At 35.6% G+C, this 26281-nt stretch overlaps 1 protein-coding gene across 1 annotated transcript in view; it reads right to left on the bottom strand.

The window, feature by feature from the left end:
• The window catches only part of SLC2A13 (solute carrier family 2 member 13), a 339913-nt gene that overhangs the window by 278467 nt on the left and 35165 nt on the right, over positions 1-26281 (bottom strand). Inside the window, exon 2 of the mRNA XM_004441151.3 lies at positions 10556-10715. Coding sequence (XP_004441208.1) covers positions 10556-10715 — 160 coding nt within the window. The remainder of the gene's footprint in view (positions 1-10555; positions 10716-26281) is intronic.

The following is a 26281-nucleotide window of genomic DNA, read 5'->3' as shown; positions in this document are numbered from 1 at the left end:
TATACGTCAATTATACCTCAATAAAAAAATATATATTTACTCATCTTTTCAAAGAACCAACATTGTTTATTTTTTTCTATTGTTTGTCTGCTTTCCATTACATTGACTTCTGTTCTTTATTATTTAGTCCCTTCTGTTTTCTTTGGGCTTAATATGCTCATATTTTTCTAGCTTTTTAACATGAAACTTAGATCATTTGACTTTTTCTCTTCTCTAATATTATCACTTTAGCTATATATTTTCCTCTAAGCACTGCTGAAGCTGCATTCCACAAATTTTGACATATTGTATTTTCTTTCAGTTCAAAACTATTTTCTAATTTTCCTTCTGATTTCTCTCTAGGTTCATGAGTTATTTAGAACATGATGTTTTAATTTCTAAATATTTGAAGCTTTTCTGGCCATCTTATTGTTATTGATGTCTAATTTAATTCTGCTGTGATCAGAGGACATATTTCATTTCTTAAATTTATTAACATTTATTTTATGGCTGAGGATATGGTCAGTTTTAGAGACTGTCTGATTTGAACTTGAAAAAGAATGTGTATACCACAGCTGCTGGGTACAGCAGACCACAAATGTCAATTATGACAAGGCAGTTAGTAGTGTTGTCCAGTTTTTCTCTACTCTTACTTATTTTTTGCCTAGTTGTCCTACCAGTTGCTAAAAAAGAGAGTTAAAAATTCTCCAACATGAGCCTGTATTTGTCTATTGCTTCCTTTAGTTCTACTAATTTTTTTATTGTGGAAAAATATACATAAAATTAAATTTACCATGTTAATCATTTTTAAGTGTACAATCTGTAGCACTAAGTACATTCATATTATTGTGCAACCACCATCTGCTAATTTTTGTTTATGCATTCTGAAGCTCTAAGGTAAACTACACATTTATTATCATTATTATTTCTGATTAATTGGCTCTTTTATCACTATGAAATGTCCCTCTTTATCTCTGGTAATATCGCTAGTCTTGAAGTCTACTTTGTGTGATTATTAATATAGCCACACCAGGTTTCTTATCCTCACGGTTTGCATAGTATATTTTTTCCCACCTTTTTACTTTTAACCTATCTATGGCATCATACTTAAATGTGTGCCGCTTTTAGACAACATAGATTTGTGCCATGCATTTTTGTCAATGATAATTGGTTACATTTAATGTAATTGTTGCTTTTATTGGGTTTTAAGTCTACCATTTTGCTATTTGCTTTCTATTTGTTCCATCTGTTATTTATTCCCATGTTCCTCCTCTCTTGCCTTTGTTCAGCTTATCCAAATATTTTAAGTACTCTATTTTAATTCTTATAATGGCTTCTTAGCTGAAAGTTTTTATAATATATTCTAGTGGTTGTACTTGGGATAAAAACACGCATCTTTACTACCTAGAGATAATATTGTAAATCTTCACAGACAGCATAATTTCCAGTTACTACCCCCAACTTTTTTGCTGTTGTCATCACGTATTTCACAGCTACATACATTATACATTCCAAAATACATTTAAATGTAAACAGTCATATGTGTCTTTTGAAAAAACTGAGAGAAGAAAAAAACCAGATAAAGTTCTATATATTTAGCCTCCTATTTATGATAGGTGGTGCTCTTCTTCCCCATTGTAGATGAGCTTTCATCTAGTGTCGTTTCCCTTGAGTCTTTAGAATTTCCTTTAGCATTTCTTATAACACAGGAAGTTGGGTGGTAAGAAATTCTCCAAATTTTAGTTTATCTGAAAATGTTTTTATTTTATCTATATTTTTGAGGGATATTCTCCTACTAGATTGACATTTTTCTTCCAGTAATTTAAAGATGGTATCCATTGTCTCCTAACTCCATTGTTTCTAAAGTAAAGTCAGCCATCATTTGTATTGCTGTTCCCCTTCATATAACATGTCTTTTTTCCTTGGATCCTAATTTTCTCTGTATCTTTCATTTTCAACTGTTTGATTATGATATGCCTGGGTATGCTCGTCTTTGTATTTATCCTACTTGGGATTCGCTGTGCTTCTGGAATTGGTAATTAATCTTTTCACCAAATTTGGGAAATTTCCAGCCATTATTTCTTTACATATTTTTTGACCCATTCTCTCTCCTTCTTGGACTCCAATTACATGTACATTAGACTACTTGATATTACTTAGAGGTACATAAGATGACTCGATGTTGTACTCTAGGTCACTGAGGCTCTCTCATTTCTTTTTCAACTTTTCTTTTAATTATGGATCACATGTTCTGTTTAGTCATATGTCTAATAATTTTTTATTGTGTTCTGAGTATTGTGAACGGTAAACTGTAGAGACTCTAGATTTTGTTTTCTTCTGAAGATGAAGGTTGACTTTTTCCTATCAGGCACCTTGAATTTGTGGAGGCTTGGTTTTATACTTGGATAGTGTGAACCTGTTTCAGTTTCAGCTTGGTCTTAGGGCAAATTCTTAATCATGCAACAAAGTCTTTACTCCTAAGGCATAGTCCTTTGGGGTTTTAATGGAAAGCCCCAGCTGTTGGCCCCTCTAACCTGGCAGGTTTCCAACTCTAAATATGTCACTCCTACTAGGGGCAGAAAATAAAATCTCTCTCAGCTTTTACCATATTCTAACTGTTGCTTTCTGCAGGCTCCACAAATCTTTCCTGTATTTTCATAGTTCAGGGGTCACTAAAACATTTGATGCAAATTAATATTCAGATTTGGGGGCTTCCTTCTCTATGGGTCATTCTTTTCCTGGATTACCCCCTCAAAATTCCAGCTGCTCTGGCCATCCCAAACTCTGGCCACTGACACTATAAGCCAATAAAACTATAATTTTCTGCTTAAGTTCTAGCTGCCCAGCATCATGGATTGAGGGCTGCCCTCAAGGAAAAAGCCATAAATGTAGATCTCACTATGAGCCATTCCCTTCAAGGATCAAATCCCCTTCAGTTCCAACATTCCTCTGGAGCTGGAGCTCCAGTGCCTTAAACAGTTTTTTATATTCTGTCCATGGATTATAATGGTTCTCTTCAGGGGAAGTTAGTCTTATACAAACCACCTTCATTAGCAAGCCATATTTACTTTTTACCTGGAAAATTCAGATAATTTAATGTGAGAGCAATTTTTATTGCCAGCTTTAGATGCAAGACATAGACAGTCAATCTAAGACTTTCTGGAGATAAAAGCAAACAATACCTAGTAGCATTTAGGAATTTGTACATATGTTTACAGCCATTAATTCATTTGATCCTAACAATAACAATAAACGATTGCTGAAGCATTAGCTACAAGAAAATATGAGATCTTAGATAAATTCATGTGCTGTGAAAGCAAGTCTTAAACCTATTCCTCCCGTGATTCTATGATACCTTTATGAGAAACAGTCCTATGTCTTAATTCTGTCAAAAACAAAATTACAAATATCTTCAGCATTAAGTTATTCACTTCTAATCAGGCTGTTAACCAAATCCATCTTTCTTAAAATGGCCACTGCATAGTTATATTTTTAAGACAGACTGCTTCATGTTCCCTATTTTGTATAGAGCCAAACAACACTGATCTATTAGCACTAAATTGTAAGAACTTTCCCCAGCATGAATTTGTTTAGAAATATCACCCTCTTTTAAATATCATTCTGAAAAGTATCTTATTTATTTATTATTTTTTTGTGTGAGGAAGATCAGCCCTGAGCTAACATCTGATGCCAATCCTCCTCTTTTTTCTGAGGAAGACTGGCCCTGAGCTAACATCCGTGCCCATCTTCCTCTACTTTATATGGGACGCCGCCACAGCATGGCTCGACAAGCAGTGCATCAGTGCGCGCCCGGGATCCGAACCGGCAAACCCTGGGCCGCCACAGCAGAGCACATGCACTTAACTGCTTGTGCCACCGGGCCGGCCCCTGAAAAGCATCTTATTGACATGGTTTTTAAAATTGTAAAATATTATGGGAGAGGGAGGCTCATTAATTTTTTTCATCCCAAAGTAATACTGATTATTTTAAAAATTATTTTCTGAAACTTTCAATAAACAAACTTAAACTCAATGCATTGTTAAAGAGAGTGCATTGGATTTCAAGTTCTATTCATACTCACTGAAGACCAGTCTCTCTACGTCACCCTCAAACTCCAGATAGTAATCATGGTCCTCCACCTAGCTGCTCTAAACTTCTCACTGTTGTGAGAAGTTTCACACTACAAGGCTTTTGAAAATTATATTTCACCTAAAATTTCCCTCTCCCTCACTATATCTGGAACTCTTTTATTCATAAAAGACTTGGCTCTGATATCTTTCCATTGTGAAGCTAAGCTATTCATTCCCTCTGAGAGCTCCCATAACACTATCCAACATGTAATTAACATGATGAAAAGTCTCTCTCCTTTATTAGACTATGAAGTGCTTGAGGACAGGTACATTTCTTATCGATCTCTCTATCTTTAGTACCAAGCACAACAGTAGTATACAGTAGGTGCCAAAAAAATTTTTTTGAATGACTGGATGATTTCCATACTAACTAAGGTCTCCAAGAGTATCAGCTCACTACCTCACAGCTATATTCCAGCAGCAGTCTTATAAATAGGTTCCCTGAATCCACCCAAGAGCTAAGAGTTCCAATAAATTTGGGCATCACTGTCATATTATTCTTTGACTCACATTATGACATGCCCTGCTCAAAAAATAATAGCTTCCATTTGCCTGTAGATAAGGTTCAAAACCTCTAGCCTAGGTTTCACAGCTCTCTAGAACCTGGCTTCAATCTATAGTGTCCATCATCACTTCAGTTTCAAGCCTGCTGACCCTGTCTTCACCTAGCCTACACTCTGCAACCATTTCCACCTCTGTCTATAGGAAGCCCACCAATTCTTCAAAGCTCAGCACAAGTCTCACATTTTCCATGAATTAGCCTGAAGATATTCCAGAAAAATCTTTCATATAGATGTTGCTAGCACTCATACTCTGTGTTTCTCATTCAACACTTATAGTACCTCAAATTTTACTTCTTTAGCAAAAAAAAACAAAAGAGCATCATGTAAATGACAGAATATGAAAGCACCTAGCACACTCAGACACTTAACCAATGGCTGTACATAGGCTAGTAAGGTGGAATAAGATAACTCTAGTTTTAAAAAATTAAATATGAGAATAAAATGAGTATAATAACATAAAAGAGAAGAATTTAGCCTCCTATAGATATACCATTCTTATTAATATAAATCACACCATGGTTTACGCAATTAATAAATAGAAGAATACTCATTTGAAAACCAGCTCTGTTCAGAGAAGGACAGAGTGTTCTGGAGCCCAGAGAGGCATATTACTTTGAGCGACAGAAATGCTCATGGGCTCAGAAACTAATTTTCTTTCTCTGATTTTTATGTTCAATAAGAAACACTTATGATTAATAATTTAGTTTTTCAGCTATCTATGAAGTATATGTATTCCCCAGGGTAAATTAATGAATTGGTAGTTTGATTTATAATCAATATCTTTTTACTTTGGTTAAGAGTCCCTTCCCTGGAGCCCAATAAATTCAGCTCAGTTCAATAAACATTTATTCAGCATTTACTAAGTCACAGGCCCTTTCCTAGATCTAAAAATGAGTACAAGGTCAATGACATTCAGGAGCTCCAAAGTAAATCAGAGGAGATACACAAACAAGCAACTAGTTCAAAATAATACGATGAGTATAAATGTGGTGCTATGTACAAAGTATTAAGAAAGAACAGAGGGGCCGGCCCCGTGGCTTAGCGGTTAAGTGCGCGCGCTCCGCTGCTGGCGGTCCGGGGTTCGGATCCCAGGCGCGCACCAACATACTGCTTCTCTGGCCATGCTGAGGCCGTGTCCCACATACAGCAACTAGAAGGATGTGCAGCTATGACATACAACTATCTACTGGGGCTTTGGGGGGAAAATAAATAAATAAATAAAATCTTTAAAAAAAAAAAAGAAAGAACAGAGGGACAAAGACAGCTTCACATGAAATACAAACAGAGATTTAAAGGAGGCACAGCATTTGGACCAGTAAACCAGGACAGGGTAGGAAGACATTATAGGCAAAGGGAGCAGAAGGAAAAAAAACAGAAACATGAAAAAGCAAGATGCGACTGGTGTATAGGGTATACGGGCATGGCTGTTGTATAGAAGAGGAGGGAGGGAGGCAACAATGACTTACAAAAATCTAGAAAAGCAGGCACGGATAGGATAATGGAAGACACTACAAGCCATGATAAAGAGCTTCATTTTTTTTCCTGTAGGAAATGAGGAGGCTTTGAAGCATTTTAGCACCGGCATGCCCAGATAAATATTTTAGACAAATCATGTAGTGGCTGTTAAATTCACTTTATTACATATTTACTGAGGGCCTGCTACGTGCCAGGCTTTAACTCAGCAATTAAAAAAAGAAAACTTTTGTTTGCTTGAGCTGTAGTGAGTAAATCTCACTATGTTCAATAAGTAAGATTTAAAAATATTAGCACAGAAAAAGGCAAACAGTGATAAAACTTTATATCATTAATATTAACTACCAAAATGCCTCTGCCATCTTTATACACACTATGATATATTAGGTAAAAATAAAATCTTTCTCAACATCATTAGTCATCAGGGAAATGCAAATCAAAACCACAACGAGATGCCACTTCACACCCACTAAGATGACTATAATCAAAAAGACAGATAATAACAAGTGTTTACTAGGATGTGGAAAAAACTATAATTCTCATACATTGCTAACTGGGAATGTAAAATAGTGTAGCTGCTTTGGAGAACAGTCTGGCAGTTCCTCAAATGGTTAAACACAGTTACCACATGACCTACCTATTCTATTCCTAGGTATATACCCAAGAGAATTGAAAACCTATGTCCACCTTGAAAGTTGTACACAAATGTTCACAGCAGCATTATTTATAATAGCCAAAAAGTGGAAGCAACTCAATCGTCCATCAACTAATGAATGGATAAACAAAATGCGGTTTATCCACATTATTTGCCAATAAAAAGAAATTAAGTACTGACACACGCTACAACATGGATGAACCCTGAAAACATGCTAAATGAAAGAAGCCAGTCACAAAGGACCACATATTGATACATGAACTATCCAGAATAGGTAAATCTATAGAGACAAAAAGTAGATTAATGGTTGCCTGGAGGTGGGAGGTTGCGGGGGGTGGCAGCTCAGGAGTGCAAAGTTTCTTCTGCAGTAACGAGAATGCTCCAAATTTGACAACAGTGATGGCTGCACAGCTCTATGAATATACTAAAAGCCATTGAATTGTACATTTGAAATGGGTGAATTGAATGGTATATGAATTATATCTCAATAAAGTTGTTTTAAAAAATCTAATCTTTAATGATATCTTCAAAATCCTTATTCCACTTTCCTCATGAAGCCAGATGACATCCTTCCCAGCACAGAATGTATTGCAACACTAGAGAGCCAGAAAAATACCAACATTCAATCTTCTACTAGCAATTCTTTTTTTCTAGAAAAACTAATATTCCAGTTGTTCAGTAGAAAACAATTTATTTCTATGACATTCAAACAATAAGAGAACAGAAGCTTTGACCCATCCGGCATAAAAGGTAAGTCTTTCAACAACATCAAAATCTAAGTTTTCCTGTCTGATTAATCAGTTTCATCTTCTCTATATGTCTTAACCTGATCGCTACTGTAAGAATTACCAATAATTATATTTTAGATTACAAACTCTTGGAAACAGAATGAAGAAGAAAGTGGTTAGATTTCGAGTAAGAAGAATTGGCTCTATTCTCTGCCGTGTAATAACCATGTGGCCTCAGGCAAATATTTAACTTCTCTGAGCAGTTTTTAAATCTGCAAATTGGGAGTAATAGCAGTTCCACCAGCCTGCCAAGATTTTGGTTAGAATCAAATGACATTCACTAACAGTCTCTAAAATTGTTCATCACTATATTGTGAGCTAGTAAATCTGGGACACTGAGTATATAGCATAAGATCAAATGTTTAATAACATGAAGTGGAGTTTCAGAGGCAATAAAAGTCACAAAGGGAAATACAAAAGAAACAAAACGTTAAAATATTCAAACTCTTGCAAGGTAGGGGACATCTTACTTTATGATATATGAAAATACGAGTACGAGAAAGAAATTTTATATGCAACGTTTAGACCCACATTTTCCCTGGGATTTGTGAAATACATTGGCACAAAAATGATGAATTATCTGTTGTTACAATTATGAATAAGTTGTAATTGCTGACAATTTGAAAGTTGATGCTAAGGTAGCTCTTCAGTCTTTATTTGCTTGTAACCACACTCCGATTAGCCCAAGAGTCAGATGAGGTAAACATATTGCTAAGATTACTAAAAAAGGGAGAAGAATAACACACAGAAAATTCACCTGTAAAAAAAGTGAACGTTTGCACGTATACATAAGAAAATGTGTATTTTTGCAAACAATAAATGGGTTCAAAGTGATCTGGTATGTTATAATGTTTGAATACGGGCCCAAGTTAGTTTTCTCATCCTCTTATTTTATTTTCTCACCCCTGGGCTCTCCAGTATTGCAGGAAAAATTCACACAGGCGTGCTATTTGGCTTTACTGCAAATATACGGCTCCAACTTCAGCTGGCATCCCACGGTTATTTGGAAAATCATTTTTGTCTCCAGTCTTTTCCTTCTTATACTTTCTACAGCAGCTATGAGCACTTAACATTTTTTTCTCTAGGCCTCTGCTCTATCACCTATAAGCCCCATCTTTACTGATAAGAAAACAAAGGCCATAGGATGCATTTTCCTTCAACCTCCCTTACAACTTTATAGTAGCACGCACTCTTTATTCATTCCTCAGAATAGTAGATGATAACGTGATTCATTGTTTATTGAGCATCTCCCATGTGCTGAGCACTGGGCTGAATACTTTACATAAAATAATTAATTTAGATCCCACAATAATCTTGCAAGATAAGTCTTTTGGGTCCCATTTTTTACAAGGACAAAAGTGAAGCTCAGGGGAGCTAAGTAACTTGTCCAAGGTTCATAGCTAATAAGTGGTAGAAAACGGATTTGTGTCCAGGTCTGTCTATAACTACGTCACAATGCCTGTCCCAAGACCTCCACTTCTACACAGGGACACCACACTCACCGTATGATCTCTCTCTTTCCTAACCAGTACTGAGAAAATATATCTAAACTGCTATACTTAAAGTCAAAAACATGGCTTGCATACTTTATACAGTTTCATTTAAAAACATATTTAAAATAAAAGCATATATATATTAGTTATATTAGTAAAACTTTTAACTAAATGTAAATAGATAATTTAGATCTTCTTAAAGACGTGGGGTTGAAAGACTGACTTCCAGTGAGCTTCCAAGAAAAACTCAAAATATCAGGTTTGGTTGATAACAATTATCATCTCCTTCTTTCTGACCATCTACAGAGTGAAAAAGAAAAATGAAATTTCCTGCTTCAATTTTCCAGTAATTTCTCAATTTGGCAGAGATTCATTCCTTCAAGGGTAGAAAGTGGTTTAGCAACATCCGCAGACAGAACTAATGCTTTTAAGAACTGTGTCTTCTCTTTAATGGTCCTGACAAATGTAGGCCTTAACTGGCTTCAATGAGTTTTCTCAAATGACTTTTAATAAAACTTCTTCTAAGTCTTTAATGACTATCCTAAGCCATGATTTATTGTACTGCTTACACAGAAGTTTAATTTCCTACATCCCCATTGCATCGAACCCTTTTTCTTCAGCTGTAAGAATCAACTCCAACACTGTGAGCACCATGCAAAAAGGACTCAAATCTGTCTTGTTCAAGATTCTATCCCCAGCACCTACACAGAGGAGATGCTCAACAAACATTTGTGGCAATAAATGGTGGCAAGAAAACAAGTTAGAGAAGATTGTGTAAGCTGTGGTGCCCTTTAATGAAATTTCCCTGGAACAGTGACATGAATCTGTTGTTTTGTATAAAGTATAGTATCAAAATCCACAGCCCATAATATCATAAGCTTCAACATTAGTTTGTTTTTACAATATTCAGTTTGAAAATATTTTAAGGCAGTTTTAGAAACATTTTTCTCATCTCTTTCGATTCAAAATAAGCCAAATAGTGATCAAAGAATAATTTGTGTATTTTAAATTTACGTATGTAACATCTTTTATATAGCTATATCTATACCTTTAGAGACTGGGTTTTCCTTCATTCAGATCAGAATGTAGCTTCCTAAATCCAAAAAAGATGTTGGTTATATCTGCAGTTCATAAACAGCTTGTCAATCACTGATACAATTCAAGAACCCCCATGCATATTTATTGCTGCATTCATTTTTAAACAAATATTGCAAAAGATTACATGCAGTGTGAGAAATGTCACCTAAATGCTAAAAAACCCCGTAAATATCAACTCTTAATGGTAGGTTCCTCGTCTATCATTAAAATAAATATCAGCTTCTTGTCCATTTTCAATTTTGTTGAGTGCTACCCACTTACAAATTAGCTATAACGATTCAAACTATCCAGTTACATTTTTCCTATCATTTCTCAATTTTTCTCTCATCCGCTAAAATCATGATTTGAAAATTAAATGTAAGAACTATTTACAGACCTCCATCCATCCTTTTGGAGATAACTGAAGGCTCCATCAACAACACTTGCAAAGAACTGCCCTCCTGTGATGAAGAGGGTATTAATGGTGACTAATCGACCTCTTAAATTGGGTGGCGAGACCTCAGCGATGTACACTGGCACTGTCATAGAAGCAATGCCTGTAAGAAATAATGAAAAGTAAACATAAGACATTTACTCAAGATTCTGTTGTTGTTATCAATGCTAGACTAAGACATACACACACACACACACATACATATATGGGCTTTGTTTTCTACTTTAAACAAAGATTTACTACATTAAAGATTTGCTATAGTTAAAGATTTGTTTATAACTAGTGACTACTGCAGATAAGTAAAGAGTATGTGAGATACCAATCTCCGAGTATCATTTTTTCATATTATCACTTGAAAGCCTACAATGAACACACCTCTAGAGATCTCAGATAACTTTAAAATGCACATAAGTATGCTTTATAATTTCTTGAGGACTAAAAATAAGAAAATGCTCTCTAGATAGACTATAATTATTGAAATATTTTTAATTTATATGGAAATGTAATCAGACAATGGTGAGAATAAAAAATTATCCCAGAATACATATTAACTGTTAAAATTCATCACCTCCAGTAGATACACCAAAACTTTTAATTGGGTTACTAATAAATCCATACATTAAATCACCTTATTCAATTGGCTAGGCGTACATTTCAGAAACAGCTTACAATAGATAGTATTTTGGGAATTTACAGTCCTCAAAAACAGATGATCTTAACTAAAAATAGATGGTTTTATGGCTAAGGTATATTTGGTTATATTTGCTTTAAATTTTTATCTATCTGAAATTAATGCAGCATAATCTATGGTAGTAGTTCTAAAACTTCATTGATCACTAGAATCACTTACGTGGCTTTTTTTTTTTTTTCAATAAAGATGCCCTCACCTCACCCACCCCAGACCTACTAAAAAGAAAACTATAGAGGTGGGAGATGGGCCTGTCTTTTAAAAATCCTCCAGGTGATCCTGATGCTCACTGTTGTATTTAAAAAACTACAGTTCTATGGTACACAACTTTGAGACAATCCCAAATTATTTCTTAAAAACAATCTTGGCCCTGCTGGCCCTACCTAGCTCACTTCCCAGTGGAACTTCCAATTTCCAGACGTGTCTGATTATTTAACCCAAAACTAATATCTAATCAATACTCTCTAAAAGCTCAGTGAAAAAATTACCTAAGAAAATTTAATCTTTTTGTACCTGTAAATACTATAAATCAATCCCCAGGTTAAGCCAGTACATCAATGGGTTGCAAAAAAGACCCATGTGGAATTGCTTTTATTGAATTGATCTTTATGATGCCAAAAATAGCCTGTATTGAAGGCAGCAGCAGTAAGAAACCTGTTGCTGTGTTTTACCGTACAAGGGCTGCTGAAGGTGCTATTTACCATAATCTGGACAACAGGAGACATTTCTCTCTAGTCTTGTTTACTGCAATAGTTGTGCTTCTCAAGAACTGATTTGTATTGTTTATGGGCACTATAAATCACATAGCTGTCCTTTATTTCCCTCTTTATGTAGGCAGTCAGAGAGACCCAACTCCACCAAGTGTTTTGGACTTCACGGTATTTATTCTGTGAACTAAACTCCCCCCTGCTGCCACAATCGTCTCTGATTTCACCTATTTTAAATATATTTTTTGCTATATTTTCATTAGCTTTGTCCTATCTTTGAAGAAAATAAATAAATGGACAGATAGGATTTATTTACGTAACACAAATCCGCTTCTGAACATTCACTACATTGTTGTATAACTACTGATAAGTAGTTAAGTTTACACACAAGTCAGACCATTAAGCCTCAGAACCATACACTCTGTAGTTTTCACCAACGTTTTTGCTACTGCAGTGCCTCTTGATACACGGGGAGATGAAAAATATCTTATGATTTTATGAGTTTCATAAAGTAATAAGTATGTCAAAGTATGAAGAGCCTTTACAATGAAATAATCACCTAAACTGCTGAACGTTTCCATCTGACTGCTAATCAGTTTAACAGCACAGACTATCCAAAATTGGCCTTCACCTAACTTGGAAAGAGGAAACATGTGCGGCAAGTGTTGACAAGTTAATTTTAGTTCTTTTACAATTAGAACATCTCAATAAACTTCCAAGAATTAGACAACAGTAATTGATTGATTGGATTTCTTTCTGTGCTTTGTTCTGGCTATAAATAGGAATTCAGTTGCTCTCTTTAGCCAGACATCTTTATTCAGCCACCTAGCCTGCAGATTTGAGTATGGGAAATTAGGACTGTGGTTTTAGGCAGCACATGCTTGTCACAAAGCTCATAGATCTTACTTGATAGCAATGCAGAGATGTCTTCAGGCCCTTATAAAGGTTGATTATTAAAAATAAACACCATAACATTGAAAAGTAACAGGTAATGGAAAGGGAAAAGACTGACAAACTATAAAAAGACAGACTCATTGAATTTAGGGTTGGAAAGAACACCAAAAGGTCTGTCCAATGAGTGCTCACATTGACTCAACACTGTTACAACTGCCTACATTATTTCACATGGACTAATTATTTGATTTAATCCTCAGAACATCCCTATAAAGGATATGTAATTATCCTCATCCAGAATTTGAACCACACAGCGAGATTCTAGAACCCAATTTTGAAAGCACTAGACTAAACTGATTGACCACCACAGATGAGAGTAGGCTCCGGAACCAGTGGGTTTAAATTCCAGCCTTGCCACTTACCAGCCAGTTAAGCCTGGACAACTTACTTAACCTTTCTGTCTCTCCAGTTCATCTATATAATGGGAAGAATAAAAGTGACTCCTTCATAGGAGTTGAGATGATTCAATGAATTAACAGAGTAAAAGCACTTAAAATTGTGTCTAGCATACAGAAAGTAGTCAATAACGTCAGCAATTACTTGTATTATTATTATTACACCTCTAGTTATGAGGCATTCCGACTTTTTCGATTCAGTCTGACCTGTATTAGGTGCTGGGATTATCAGGACGAGTAAAAGTAAACAAAATAGAGTCCCTACTATAAAGGAAACCACACACAGCCCTACTCACAAAAACATGTAATCAAATAAATAATTTCAAAATATCATGGTAAGGGTCACAGGACAGCTACACACTTAGTTCTATCTTGTGATGCTGACAATGATTAGGCGGTAGCTAGGAAAGGCTGGGAAGACAATTCTGCTGAAAAGAGCATGAGCTTAAAAAAATATGAAGTGACACAAGGTTTTCTCAGGCAAACAGAAAGTGTGACACAGAATATGCATGGAGATGAGAGGCAGACAGAGCCCAAATCATGAAAGCAGTATCCACAAATCAGTGAGTGTTTATCGAATGCTTGATCTAACCTGGGCACTGTGCTACACTGGGGACACAGTGCTGTAGGAGAGAGTCATGTCCTCTGTTTTTATGGAGCTTAGGGTCTGCTGGGCAAAATGTGTTTGAACAGGTAATTAGATTTAAGTGTGAATGGGTCTCACCAAAGGGGAGGTGTGGGGAACATGAGCCTACAGCAAAGGGACTGGCCCAGCCTGAGGAGTCAGAGAGGCCATGGATGAGGAGGTCATATTTAAGCTGAGATCAGGTGAGCTGAGATCAGGTGAACAAGTAAGCTAGAGCTAGATGAGGGAGAGAGGAGGGTCAGAGATACTTTAGACAATCAGACCAGCTTAGACAAAGGCTTTGAGGCAGGAAGAAATGCATCCGTTGAGGAAGGGAGACTATTTTTAGAGACATGGACAGAGACCAACCAGACTATACGGGATCTTAGAGGCCATATTAAAGGGTTTGGTATTCAGAAGCCTTATAAATAGTGTAAAAGAGGAAAAGGAACGATGAGATTCATGTTTTTAAAGGATCCTTCTGACTGGAGTACGGAAAACTGCAGGGGAGCAACAAGTTCAGGAGCAGCAGTGGAGATGCAGTAAAAGAGATTCTGGAAATACGTATTTAGTATCTAGGCTAAAGAGAATTTGGATGGACCGTGAAAGAGGAGGAGAGCAAGAATTTGAGGATGATGTTCAGATGTCCGGAATAAGCAACTAAGAGCATGATGGGTACTTTGTACAAAGATAAGGGATACTGGAGGAGAAGCACATTTGGGTGGAAAATAACAGGGTCAAGTTTTAGGTAGGTTGATTCCGAGGTACTCTATGGAACATATAAGTAGAGAGCAAGCAGACCACTCCATAAGTGTGCTGGGAATACAGATTATTTACATGTGAATGTTCTCAGCCTCCCTTGCCTCTCCTACCCAGTAAGAGTCTTTGCCAAAGTAACCAACCTCTCCTTCCCCCCTCATCCTCCAGGGAGAATCTGGTCTTTGTCAGCCCAGTCCCTGAGCTCTAGTTCCTGAGCTCTTATCATGCTAGGCAGAAAAAAAAAAAAAAAAAAAAGATGAAGAAGAAAACATGAGCCAAAGATTTGCTTTGTGGAGAGAAGTTCAGATGAAAATAGACCGGAGAGAGTTGTTAGTTGTCAGGGTCAGTATGGAAAAAATGGGAGCCTAAATCAAAGGGACTGACTAAGGCTTGGCTAGGGGTTGGGGAGCAAGGAGAGGTAGAGATTTTAAGAAATATTGCTGAGTTATAATCTACAGGCTGTTATATTCTTCAAGACACAAGTAAAGAGTAGTATTACTTTTCAATTGCTTTTAATTATTGGACTATAATTTCTTTAAATGCAACTCCAAACCGAGACTGGGCCCCATGAGGTTTGGGAGTTATATGACTATCTAGAGCTCAAAAGATGGTTGTGTGTGGATGGTACACATAACTGAAACCACGGGAACAGAAGAGATAGCCCAGAAATGGAAGATGAGAAGAATGTTTAGAACTGAGCCCTGAAAAATCTCAATATTTAAGGAATTGTTGGAGGAAGAAATTGAGAAGAAGCGAACAGCAAGTGTCTACCTTATCCTTGAATACTGTGTCATTTCTAACGTCTTTCTATGTTACCATTTTGTAGTATCAGGTAAGGTCATCCTATCAATAGGTGGAACAGATATCATTCATTATCCCCCCTCAGAAGGGTAAAGAAACCCAGCCTCAGAGACAGACAAGAAGAGATGTTCAGAAAGTCGCATGGCAAGTTAACATCAAAGTGGGTCTCACAGATTCAGGTCCCCTAATCTTTGTAATGTGCCACTTGAGGACTGAGTGCCATGCCTTTGTTCAGAATTTGACCCTTTGGAAATTTCTCAGAAACATGTTATTTTGGGCCCTATGACCTTAGCTAGCACACATGAACTTCTAATGGCAGGAGGGTCTGATCTCTTCCCTGCCCCTACTGCCTGTTATGTGATTTATTGCCACCAGATGTCACATTAAAGAGCTCAGATAAATTAGTAAGAAAAATGAGAAGTGAATGTGATAATTGCATAATTTCGAGCTAGATGAGTTTAAACCCATAAAACTGCTTTATGAAAATGAAAATGGAGAACTATAAAAGAATACTGATGACCAGGAAGAGTAATAGGCTCCGTGTTCACTACACTCACATCTGTCCAGTACGCTTGTGCTAAACACAGGCCCTCTTAACTCACCTTGCTATCAACAACACAATCCATGCAAACCAAAATTTATAGATTTCTAAACACGACGCCCACTTGTGAAAAACTTTGGACATTAAGGCTACGTCACCCCAAAATCTCCTTTCCACTTTGAAGAAACAAATGGAATTCTGTCCCTAGATAAAGCTCGCTGCTCTAATGAAGGACAGTTAAGTAACAGTGTATGAGAGCTCCAAAATTAAGAATTCTGTGCTTCACAAATGGATGCAATTAATGATATTTACAGTTCAAAGAGAGCTCTATGAAGAGCTTTTGACTTTTTCCCTATTCCAATCACTAATTAAATAAAATAAATGTCTGATAAAGAACAAATTCTAAATCATCCATCCATCTAAACTCACGAATTGAATTAACCTAACGGATGTAGTGGTACGAGTTTCTGTTAATGGCTTATTAGAGTAAATGTAACCACAGAAAGTTGTGTTGATGTTGTTTCTGAATACCGTTAAAAAGTTTGATACAGGAAAAGTTTGTTTCTTACAAAATAAAAAGGTCTACATCAATGAAAACTCATTATTATGCTTGGCTTGAGGAGTTTCACCAGCAAACTGCACCTTAGACACTGTAGCGCAGCCCGATTCACACACTCGCACGCTGCCAAGCTGAGTCACCGTAAACAGCACAAAACGCTCTTGAGCGCAGAAGTTGGCTTTTGAAAACTGCTGGAAGCCCTTTTAAAGCCCTGAGTCAGAAGTATAAATAATTTCATAACCAAATAGCATTAGAAAATCCTGTTGCGATGGGTAAATACCCATGAATCACAGCAGCCTCTCAGCATGATAAGCCAGGCAGCAACTAATTAGCTTCTTACAAGCACATGAAGCTACTTTTTAATAAGAATGTTTCTTGAGGAAGACGGATTACCATGTCCTAATTTCATTTTGTAAATTATTGCTCTATGATCTCTAAAGAAAGAATTTTAATAAAAAGAAAGAGAACCTGTCTAAACGAACAGTATCCTTCACTGTAGTTGTTTCAGTTTGGCTGTTCTGCCCAGGATTGGTATGTTTACTGTCTTCTAAATAGTCAAGTATCTAGAATTACCAGGCTAACACCCTAGAATTCAGTTTTTAGTTTTTTCTAACAATAAGGGTTAAGACACTCACAAAAACTGCTGGGCAAGTTCAAAGAGCAATAAACCCCAAAGTGATGAAAGTATATACAACCCAAAATGCCTGTAACGGAAGAGTCAGGTTATGAGAAAGATTCTATCTATCAGGATAACTAGCAGAGTTATTATGAGAAAGATTCTATCTATCAGGATAACTAGCAGAGTTAATGTTGCACAATGTTTAAAAGCTCTTAACAAAGCATTACAAACATGTTATCAGCATTTCAACTCAGTGCAGCCTCTCACCGCCTGAATGACCTCTCCATTTATATTACTTGAGAATGTTCTATTGATCTGCCCATATCCTTTTTCACTGGTAACATCTCAGCAGAGTCTCGAACACACTGTTTCTCCAAGCAGGACCAAAAGCCCGTTCATGATCACATCTCACGTATCTTCTGAACTGCAACTTACCCAAGTGTCAAGCAGACCTTGTTGACTGGTACCATGAGATGCATACACAAAACCATATCCTTTTAAATTAGTGTTAATTAATTGGTTTTATACTAAAAACATTATTCATTAAGGAAAATTTAGTAACTACAGGTGAGAAGTAAGGTAAATAATCATCTCTAATCACACCACCCATAAAAAACCACTATTAAAATTTGGTTATAACTTGCAGTATTTTTTCCATTAAGTCTGTAGCTTTAACTCATTATATCATGAACATTTTCCTTCTCTTTAAACATTCTTTTCCAAAAAGGGGTCTCCAACTTCTTACATAAGCTAGGCAGGTATCATAAATATAGAAGCCGACTGAGCGTAAGATATAAGGTATTAAGCTGCTTACATAACAACTAAGGTACAACACACTCTGCGGGGCAAAGGAGAGAGCCAAACAAAACATATCCCTACATAGCCGTATACAACAACCTGGATATTGGTTTGGCACGCCTGTAGTACAAGATCATTTTAAGTAACAGTATGATATTCCAGTATTCAGATAAAGGGAAGAAAGAAGTGTTCCTAGAACACACAGATGGAAGAGGGCGGGAAAAGAACAGAGAAGGAAAGAATTTCTTGATGGGGAGAGATGGCAAATAAAACAATTAATAGATAAATAAGAAATCTCTTAAAGCAGTCTAGAGGTTATAAGGGAAAGAGAGCGGTATGAAATGCTACAAAAGCAGAAGCAGCATGCTTTTACACCTGACAAGTGGAACGCGCAAAGGTTAATACGAAATCAATACGTTTTCCTCAAGGCAGTGAATTTAGCAAACAGGAACATAAGTGGTGCTTTGTCATACTTTGCTCTACGTGACATCTAGAGGTAAACGTTCTAAGGACAACAAGCAATGTGGATCTAAACTGGAGCTAAAAGGGTGAATCACCTGACTAAAGATTGTAATTGACTACGTACAGATAAAATACACAAGAAATGTGTAGAGAATAAGATAAGCTCAGGGCTAGAATTTGGTTGTAGAAATATTCGTGCAAGATATAAAGGGCTGAGGAGTAAAACAGAAGGAACTGATAAAGGATATATTAAAGTAGCAAAATAATAAATGAACACCCCCCCCAAAAAAATATTTTAATCTGTTCTTCAATACAATGTCTAGGCCTTGTCTAAAACATCAGGAATAGAGAGCCATGAGGAGGGAATTGTCTTAAATAAAAAGACAAGAGAATGAAATTAAACAGGGAAATGGGTAGGGTAAGTAAGGATTGCAAGAACACTAAAAATTTAATAGAATATGTAAATAATCACAGAAGTAAACACCATATCGGAGGCAGTAAATAAGAGAAATGAAGCTGTGTGAAATTTGAAGCCGTGTGGAACATCAATTTGAGATGCTCTCCAAGACTGGAATGCAAAGGAAATTAAAATGATAAAAGATACTGTTGAAAAAGAAACCATCATAAAAGAAATAAATGGGCCCAAGGGTAGGCAGTAACAGTTAGACACACACTGGGAAGTTTTCTGATTTGCAAGGTTAACAAAAATTGATCAATTTTTTTATGAACAGGGCAGAAAGAAAAAAACAGCTTACCCACCAAGTAATGACAACCAGGCGATACGAAATGCCATTGAGCAACAACTGCAGACATTTAAGGGGAAAACACTGTGATCCAGATATTTTATACCTTGCCAAGTTGTCTTTCAGGTGTGAGAATGTGCAAGTCATCTCAAGTCAGAAAACTCTCAGAAGATAAACCACTCATTTACTATTTTTAAAACAACCTCTAAACCAATCCCACGATTAACAACAAAAACTTTAAGGATGGGGAAGATTCAGTATAAAAGGCTCAGAGGATCTGCCCCTCACTTAGTTTGGACTACATAGTCAGCAGTCCAATCAACAGTTCTTACCACGGCTCCTCTCTTTTCCTAGTTCTAAGTAACACATTTCTTGAGCTACACAGATTGAATTTCTGGGCTTGTCTGGTAACCACTTGAGAGCATTAACTGGTCTTTTTCTGTTTCAACAGTTGATAACAATGGCTAATTATTTTACTTGGTTAGAATGCTATGCCTGAATAATTATTAAACAAACAAGTCTACTTATTTTTTTAATGTTCAAAGAGGCACAGATTCACAGAGCAAAATAATGTTCCTCTTCATCACCCAAGATCTCGATTAATGATTTCCTGTGTCTCTAAAAAGTAGACTGAATGACCCTGGCCTTCAAGTTTTTTAGAGTGGTAAAAATCATAAAAGCCACCCACCAACAGATACAATCTTTCCCAACCTCTTCTAATATTACCTTTCCATCTAGAGCATATGAACACCCCTATGCTGCTTCCACTTAAAAAGCAACATAAGTAGCAAAATCCTAACCAAGTAAAAAGGCAGAGGAAAAAGGCACATTTTTTAAGATCTACAAACAATCACAGACAACTTACTTTCCCAGACTCTTCACTAATAATCCATAGTAATCGTGAGAATCTAACTACTGTAAATTTTTAAATGTTTGATGAGGAACACAGTCAAGTTAGCTTTCACTTCCTCTTATTACTATAAAATAAGGAATTATTTTCTACACATATACTTTTTGCACTTATATTCCAAGATACTTTGAAATAGAAAATGAAAAAGTCTGTTAAAGAGCAATGGTAAGAATCAGAAAGAGTCACACTAAAATGAAACAAAAAGTCTGCTTGTAGGAGCTCTAGTTCTGTTTTATTTGACTTTAACAAAGCCAGATCTCACTAATGATAAAAGGGAATGGAGTGAAGGAGAGGGAAGATCTGTAGGTTCTCTTTAGCATAGAGTCAAAATCATTTTAATAGACATAATCAACTTTATATTTTGTTCTGTAGTATACCAGGAATGTATACGGAACTCCAAGATTGTTTAGTTGATTCTTTGAAATGGTAGGTACCAATCAAGGTGAAACATTTATCAACATTTTACATTATTTTTTCTTGTAGAGTCTAAAGAGAGTATATGGATCCTTAACATTCATGAAATGTGATAAACACGATGGCCTAACTATGGCCCAGCAACACTCCAGCTCCAAGCCAGATGACTGTGAAAAGGGCAATATCATCTCTTAAGCTGGCTTTAGAAAGAGATGATTAAAATGAACCCCTGTATTACTCTCCATAGCATATAAACATCCTTTCATTCCACTTGTAGATCTAGTGGCAGCTCTGACGCAGTCAACAAAGCCTAGCTCTGGCACAAATTAGTGGGCACTATCTCTTATTTCTACTCCAGCAGCTCTGAGACTCTGACACGGCCAGAATGGTAGTGATTTCCAATTCTTTAACAAATGATGACGTAAAGTAACTTTCAGCACTGTTTCTACTCAATTTTACCTTAATGATTTAATTGTAAAAATACGTAGCTTGTTGTCTTATCTGTTTTGAATTGTGTTTTGCCAAATCTCCATCAACAAGTATGTCCATGGCATATTTCAATGGGCTTTTATATGGAGTCAATTCCCTCTTCAAGAAGAGGCAGAGCAGGAAGAAAGATGGATGATAGACAGACAGACAGATACGGAAGGATGATGAATAGATGACAAATAACAAATGATAGAGATATCGCTAAAGATCATTTATATTCTTCATTTTCAAAGGACTAATTTCAACTTGATAAAAACTCTTAAACGGGTAGCTTTACATGCAAAAAAATTAAAACTTCCTTTTGTTACATGTCTTGGCAAGTTGCAAAGGAGCCCCCAAATCCTGAGGTTTCCTTTCTTCATATATGTCCCAACTTTAAGCCTGTGTTCACCTTCATATTTATGGGAGGAGATCAGAACTGAGAGAAGAAAGGGAAATTCCCATGTATATCTAGTTTCTTTGAAAATACAAAAGTAGGAAGCAAGAAATAATCACACTGTATTTTGGCCATCTCCAATCTTCTAACCTCTGTTAGAATTTCTCTGTTAAATGATAGCTGACTTATCAACAACAATGAACCCAGAAGACAGTAAATGGTATCTTCATTGTGCTGAGAGAAAGTAACTACCATCCTACGATTCTGATCCAACAGAAAAAAATCTCTTTTGAGGACAAGAGCAAAATTATTAAAAACAAGGAAATTCTGAAAGTGTATTTCAGACAGAAAGTGATCCCAAATGGACAACGCAAAAAGACTAGAGATGCAAGAAGGAACGAAGAGAATAGAACGTGGTAAATACAAAGGAAAATCTAAAAAACAAAACAACAAAAAACCATTAGCAACATCTTGTGGTATATAGATGCAAACTCAAGAAGAAAATCAAAACACAGGACAACAATAGAATTAAAGTTGGGAGGAAGTTAAAGGGACTTAATGTGCTGTAAGCTGCTTATATTATTCAGAAGGAGGATAAAGACTTATAACCTCACTGTTACGTTAAATATGCACGAAAAAATTTCAGTAGCAACTACTAAAAAATATATGCAAACAAAAAATAACTTCCAAACTAGGTGAGAGAAAGCTGCATGAGAAAAATATATATATGCATGGCAACTCAAATGGCAGAGAAAAAGAACAAATAATGGGGGTGCAAAACTAGATATAAATTCAATTACATCGATAATTATGATATGTGCAAAATGTATCAAGTAAAAAGAAGAGCAATCAGCCTGAATTTAAAATTTGTTCTTTATTTTTATACCAAAAAACCACAAGTTAAAAGGATAAGAACAAGACTGAAAGCAAAATAGTAGAAACTATAAACGAGGAAAAGTCTAAACAAAAGGTGGCCGAGGTAGCCATATTCATCCAAAGTAAACATTAAAGACAAAGTGTTACTAAAGACCAAAAGGGTCATTTGATAATGATAAAGTGTTCAATTTACCAGCAAGAGAGAATAGTTAAATCACAGATGACCTTGTAACATAGTTTCAAAATATACAGAACAAAAGATGACAGAAATACAAGAAGAATAGATAAATCCACAATCACAGTGGCTGACAGTAACACATCTAAAACGAGTAATTGATAGATCTAGGAAACAAAAGCTCATTAAAAAATATAGATGAGGTGAAAATACAATTAAAGTGGACCTGCACCCACTTTATGAATTCTACACTCAAGAAGCAAAAATTACACATTAATGTTACAAGCACAAAAGGAGCATCTATAAAAACTGACCATCTACCGTTCCATAAAACAGTCCTCACCATATGTCAAAGGGCCAAAATGATATGGATCATGATTTCCAACCTCAAAGCAATTACACAGGAAACTGATTTAAAAAAAAAAAAAAGATAATTAGCCAGAAAAAATTAACCATATATTTGAGAATTAAGAAATATACTTTCATGTTATCCATTTGTCAAAAAAGTAATCATACTGGAAATTTAATTTTTCGGAAATGAATAAAAATAATAAACACTACATATTAATAGTTGTGTGATTCACCAAAAAAAGTATTTAAATGATAAGAGGAACTGAAAATAAATCGTCTATGTCCATCCAACGGATTTAGGAAAAAAAGAAAAAAATTAACTTTAAAAAGCAGAAGGAAATAAATACTAAAGAACAGAAATTAATGAAATAGAACATAAACATACAAGAGAGGATTCAAAAGCCAAAAGTTGGTTCTTTTAAAATATTAAAGTTCACAAAAATCTAGAAAGGCTGGTCAAGAAAAAGAAAGCCTAAATAACCAATATCAAGACTAAAAAAAGAGGACATTACAAAAATTAGACACATGAAAAAGAAAAGAGGGCCACTATAAACAGCTTTATTCCTATAAATTTGAAAACTCAGATAAAATGGACACATTCCAAGAAAAAAAATTTATTCAAAAAGCATTAGAAAACCTGAATAGTCCTGTAACCATTAAGGAAATTGGATCATTGATCAAAAAAATATTCCCATAAGGAAAACTTCAAGTCTAGGTGGCTTTACTCAATTAGCTCCAGCAAACTTGCAAGAAACTCCATTCTTACACAAACTATTCTACAATATTAGAAAAAGGCAGTATTTCCAAACTAATTTTATGGTCTCGAATAACCATTTTTTTGCCATGTTGGGAGACAATTCTCCACGGATCTCTTGCGTTTTTGCATGTCTTACAAGTACGCAGTGACTGCACTTTTTCCATACTATCTTTTCAAGGATGTTTAGTATAGCAAACAGCCTTGTAAGACAGAAATAGTGACTCCTTCAGAGCAAAGGGTAGTTCTGAATATAGCCTTGAAGACAGAGTATCTCCCTCCAAAGCAAAAGGCAGGCATGTTTACCACCCATTACAAAGTCTGTACTCCTTCAATTCAGGGATCTTCTCCTGTAACACAATCCATTGTGTGTGCAAGTGTTATCTGGTCCTCTTCACATCACCATGTAGGAACTGGGGCTCAGGAAACAGATGCAAAAAATGCTGATTCTCTGGGTATTGCTATTGCTGTGCTTAAAAAAATGTCCTTCATCTCTGACCCAGGAATTTGTGCCTTCTACTAGAATCCAAGACACTATGGCAGGTTAATTTTTAGCTTATAAGCAGGACAAAACCTCACACCCTTCACAGTTCTTGACATGCTCAAACCTAAAAAGGTCAGCATTAAGGCTTATACCCCAAATGAGCAGATGAACAAAACAATCCTAAAAATATATAACCAACCAAATCTAGCAATCCACCACTGCATAAAAATGCATCATGATATCCCAGGAACCCAAGATTAGTCTCCCAATACAATATCAATTAATGTATTTGTTAAGCGATCAAAGAAGAAATATATGCTTTTATCAATAGATATAGAAAATGTGTTAGATAAAATTTAATATCCATTCACGATTAAAAAAAGAGCAAATTAAAAATAAATGAAAAAAAAAAAAAATGAAGACCACTACTTTGATAAAGGGTATCCACAAAAAATCCCATAGGAAATATACTTAATAGGAAAATGAGTAAAGTATTTTATCTGAAATTGGGAAGAAGACGTCTATGCAACACTAAAGGTTCTAACCAGCGCAGTAAGACAAAAGCTATCATTATTCCCAGATAATATAATTGTGTATGTTTTTAAAAATCTAAAACATACTCAGATATATTATTGGAATTTAATAAAAGAGTTTAACAATGTCATTGTATTAAAAAAAAGTACACAGGGCCGGCTCCGTAGCTTGGCGGTTAAGTGCGCGCGCTCTGATGATGGCGGCCCGGGTTGGGATCCCGGGCACGCCCCAAGGCACCACTTCTCCGTCCAACCGGGGGCCGAGTCCCACGTATAGCAACTAGAAGGAGGCGAACCTATGGCATACAACTATCTACTGGGGCTTTGGGGGGAAAAAAATGAATAAATAAAAAATCTTTAAAAAAAAAGTACACAAAAATCTACTATATATCTATAACTAGCAACAGCTTGAAAATAAAATTTTAAAATATACCATTAACAACAGCATCGAAAAATATAAAGTACCTAGCATCAAGTACTAAAAAAAAGAACTTTTAAGGAGAAAAATTATGACTTTATTTTTACAACACTAAAGAATATCTTAATATTGATGGATAAATGACGTTCATAGATTAGAAAACTCAATATTATAAAGACGCTAATTCTTTCCAAATTGATATATAGATTTAATATGATCTAAACCAAAATCTCAACAAGCTTGTGGGGTTTTTTTAACCTAACAAGCTGAAAATAAAATGAAAATTTGTAAGTTGACACTTTGATGAGAACCAAGGGACCAAGAATAGTCACTACACTCTTAAGAAAAAATAAAAGACTTGTCCTCCCACATGTCATGACTTATTATAATGCTATTATGACCATACAGTACAGAGAAAGAGTCCAACAGAAAAGAACAGAACACCCAGAATGAAACATATTCATATATCAACACTTGATATACAGCAGAAGAGGTATTGTAGATCAAGAGGAAAAGATGGACCTTTTAATAAATTGTGGTGAGACAACTGAGCATCAACATGCTAAAAATGAAATTGAACCCCTACCTCCCACTATATACAAAAATCAATTCAAGCTGAGTTAAAGACATACATACCAAAAGCAAACCTGTCAAGTTTTTAGAAGACAAGATAGGTGGCCACTGTTTTGTAATGAGAAAATCTGCAAATCTTCAATTTAACCTCCCCTCTGACAGAAGGGGGTAGCACCCTGACCAGAAACTGAGATTACTGTAGTAGAGATTCACAAAAAACACTAAATCTCTTGTTTTCTTACTTTTATAGCTTCAGAAAGAGAAAGTAAAAGATCCATAGCTTGTGAACATGGAGACTATCTAAAGAAGAAAATACTGAATATTTGCTGATAACACAAAGCAGGGAAAAAAAATATCTGATTTTATATATTTGAGGATTTTCAGAAAGAAATGAGAAAAAGACATTTGTAATTAAAAATAAAATTAACAAGTCAACTTTAAAATATCTTAGGAGTACTTTCAGAATAGAAGCGAATGGCCAAACTAAATTTTACTGCATAGTATAACCTTTCATATTCCTAGAAAAAAATTACACTGGGTTTCCATGTTTAAAAAAAGTACGAAGCTGTTAGGAAAAACAAAATCTTGAAGAGTTTAATATAAACATTCAAATTTATCTTGAGTAGGAAAAATTTTCCTAAAATCTTTGAGGGTAACAACTAACA

This window comes from Ceratotherium simum, chromosome 17 (genome assembly GCF_057802395.1).
Source record: "Ceratotherium simum simum isolate JZ-2026a chromosome 17, ASM5780239v1, whole genome shotgun sequence".
NCBI lineage: Eukaryota > Metazoa > Chordata > Mammalia > Perissodactyla > Rhinocerotidae > Ceratotherium > Ceratotherium simum.
This window is presented reverse-complemented; position numbering and strand designations above follow the sequence as displayed.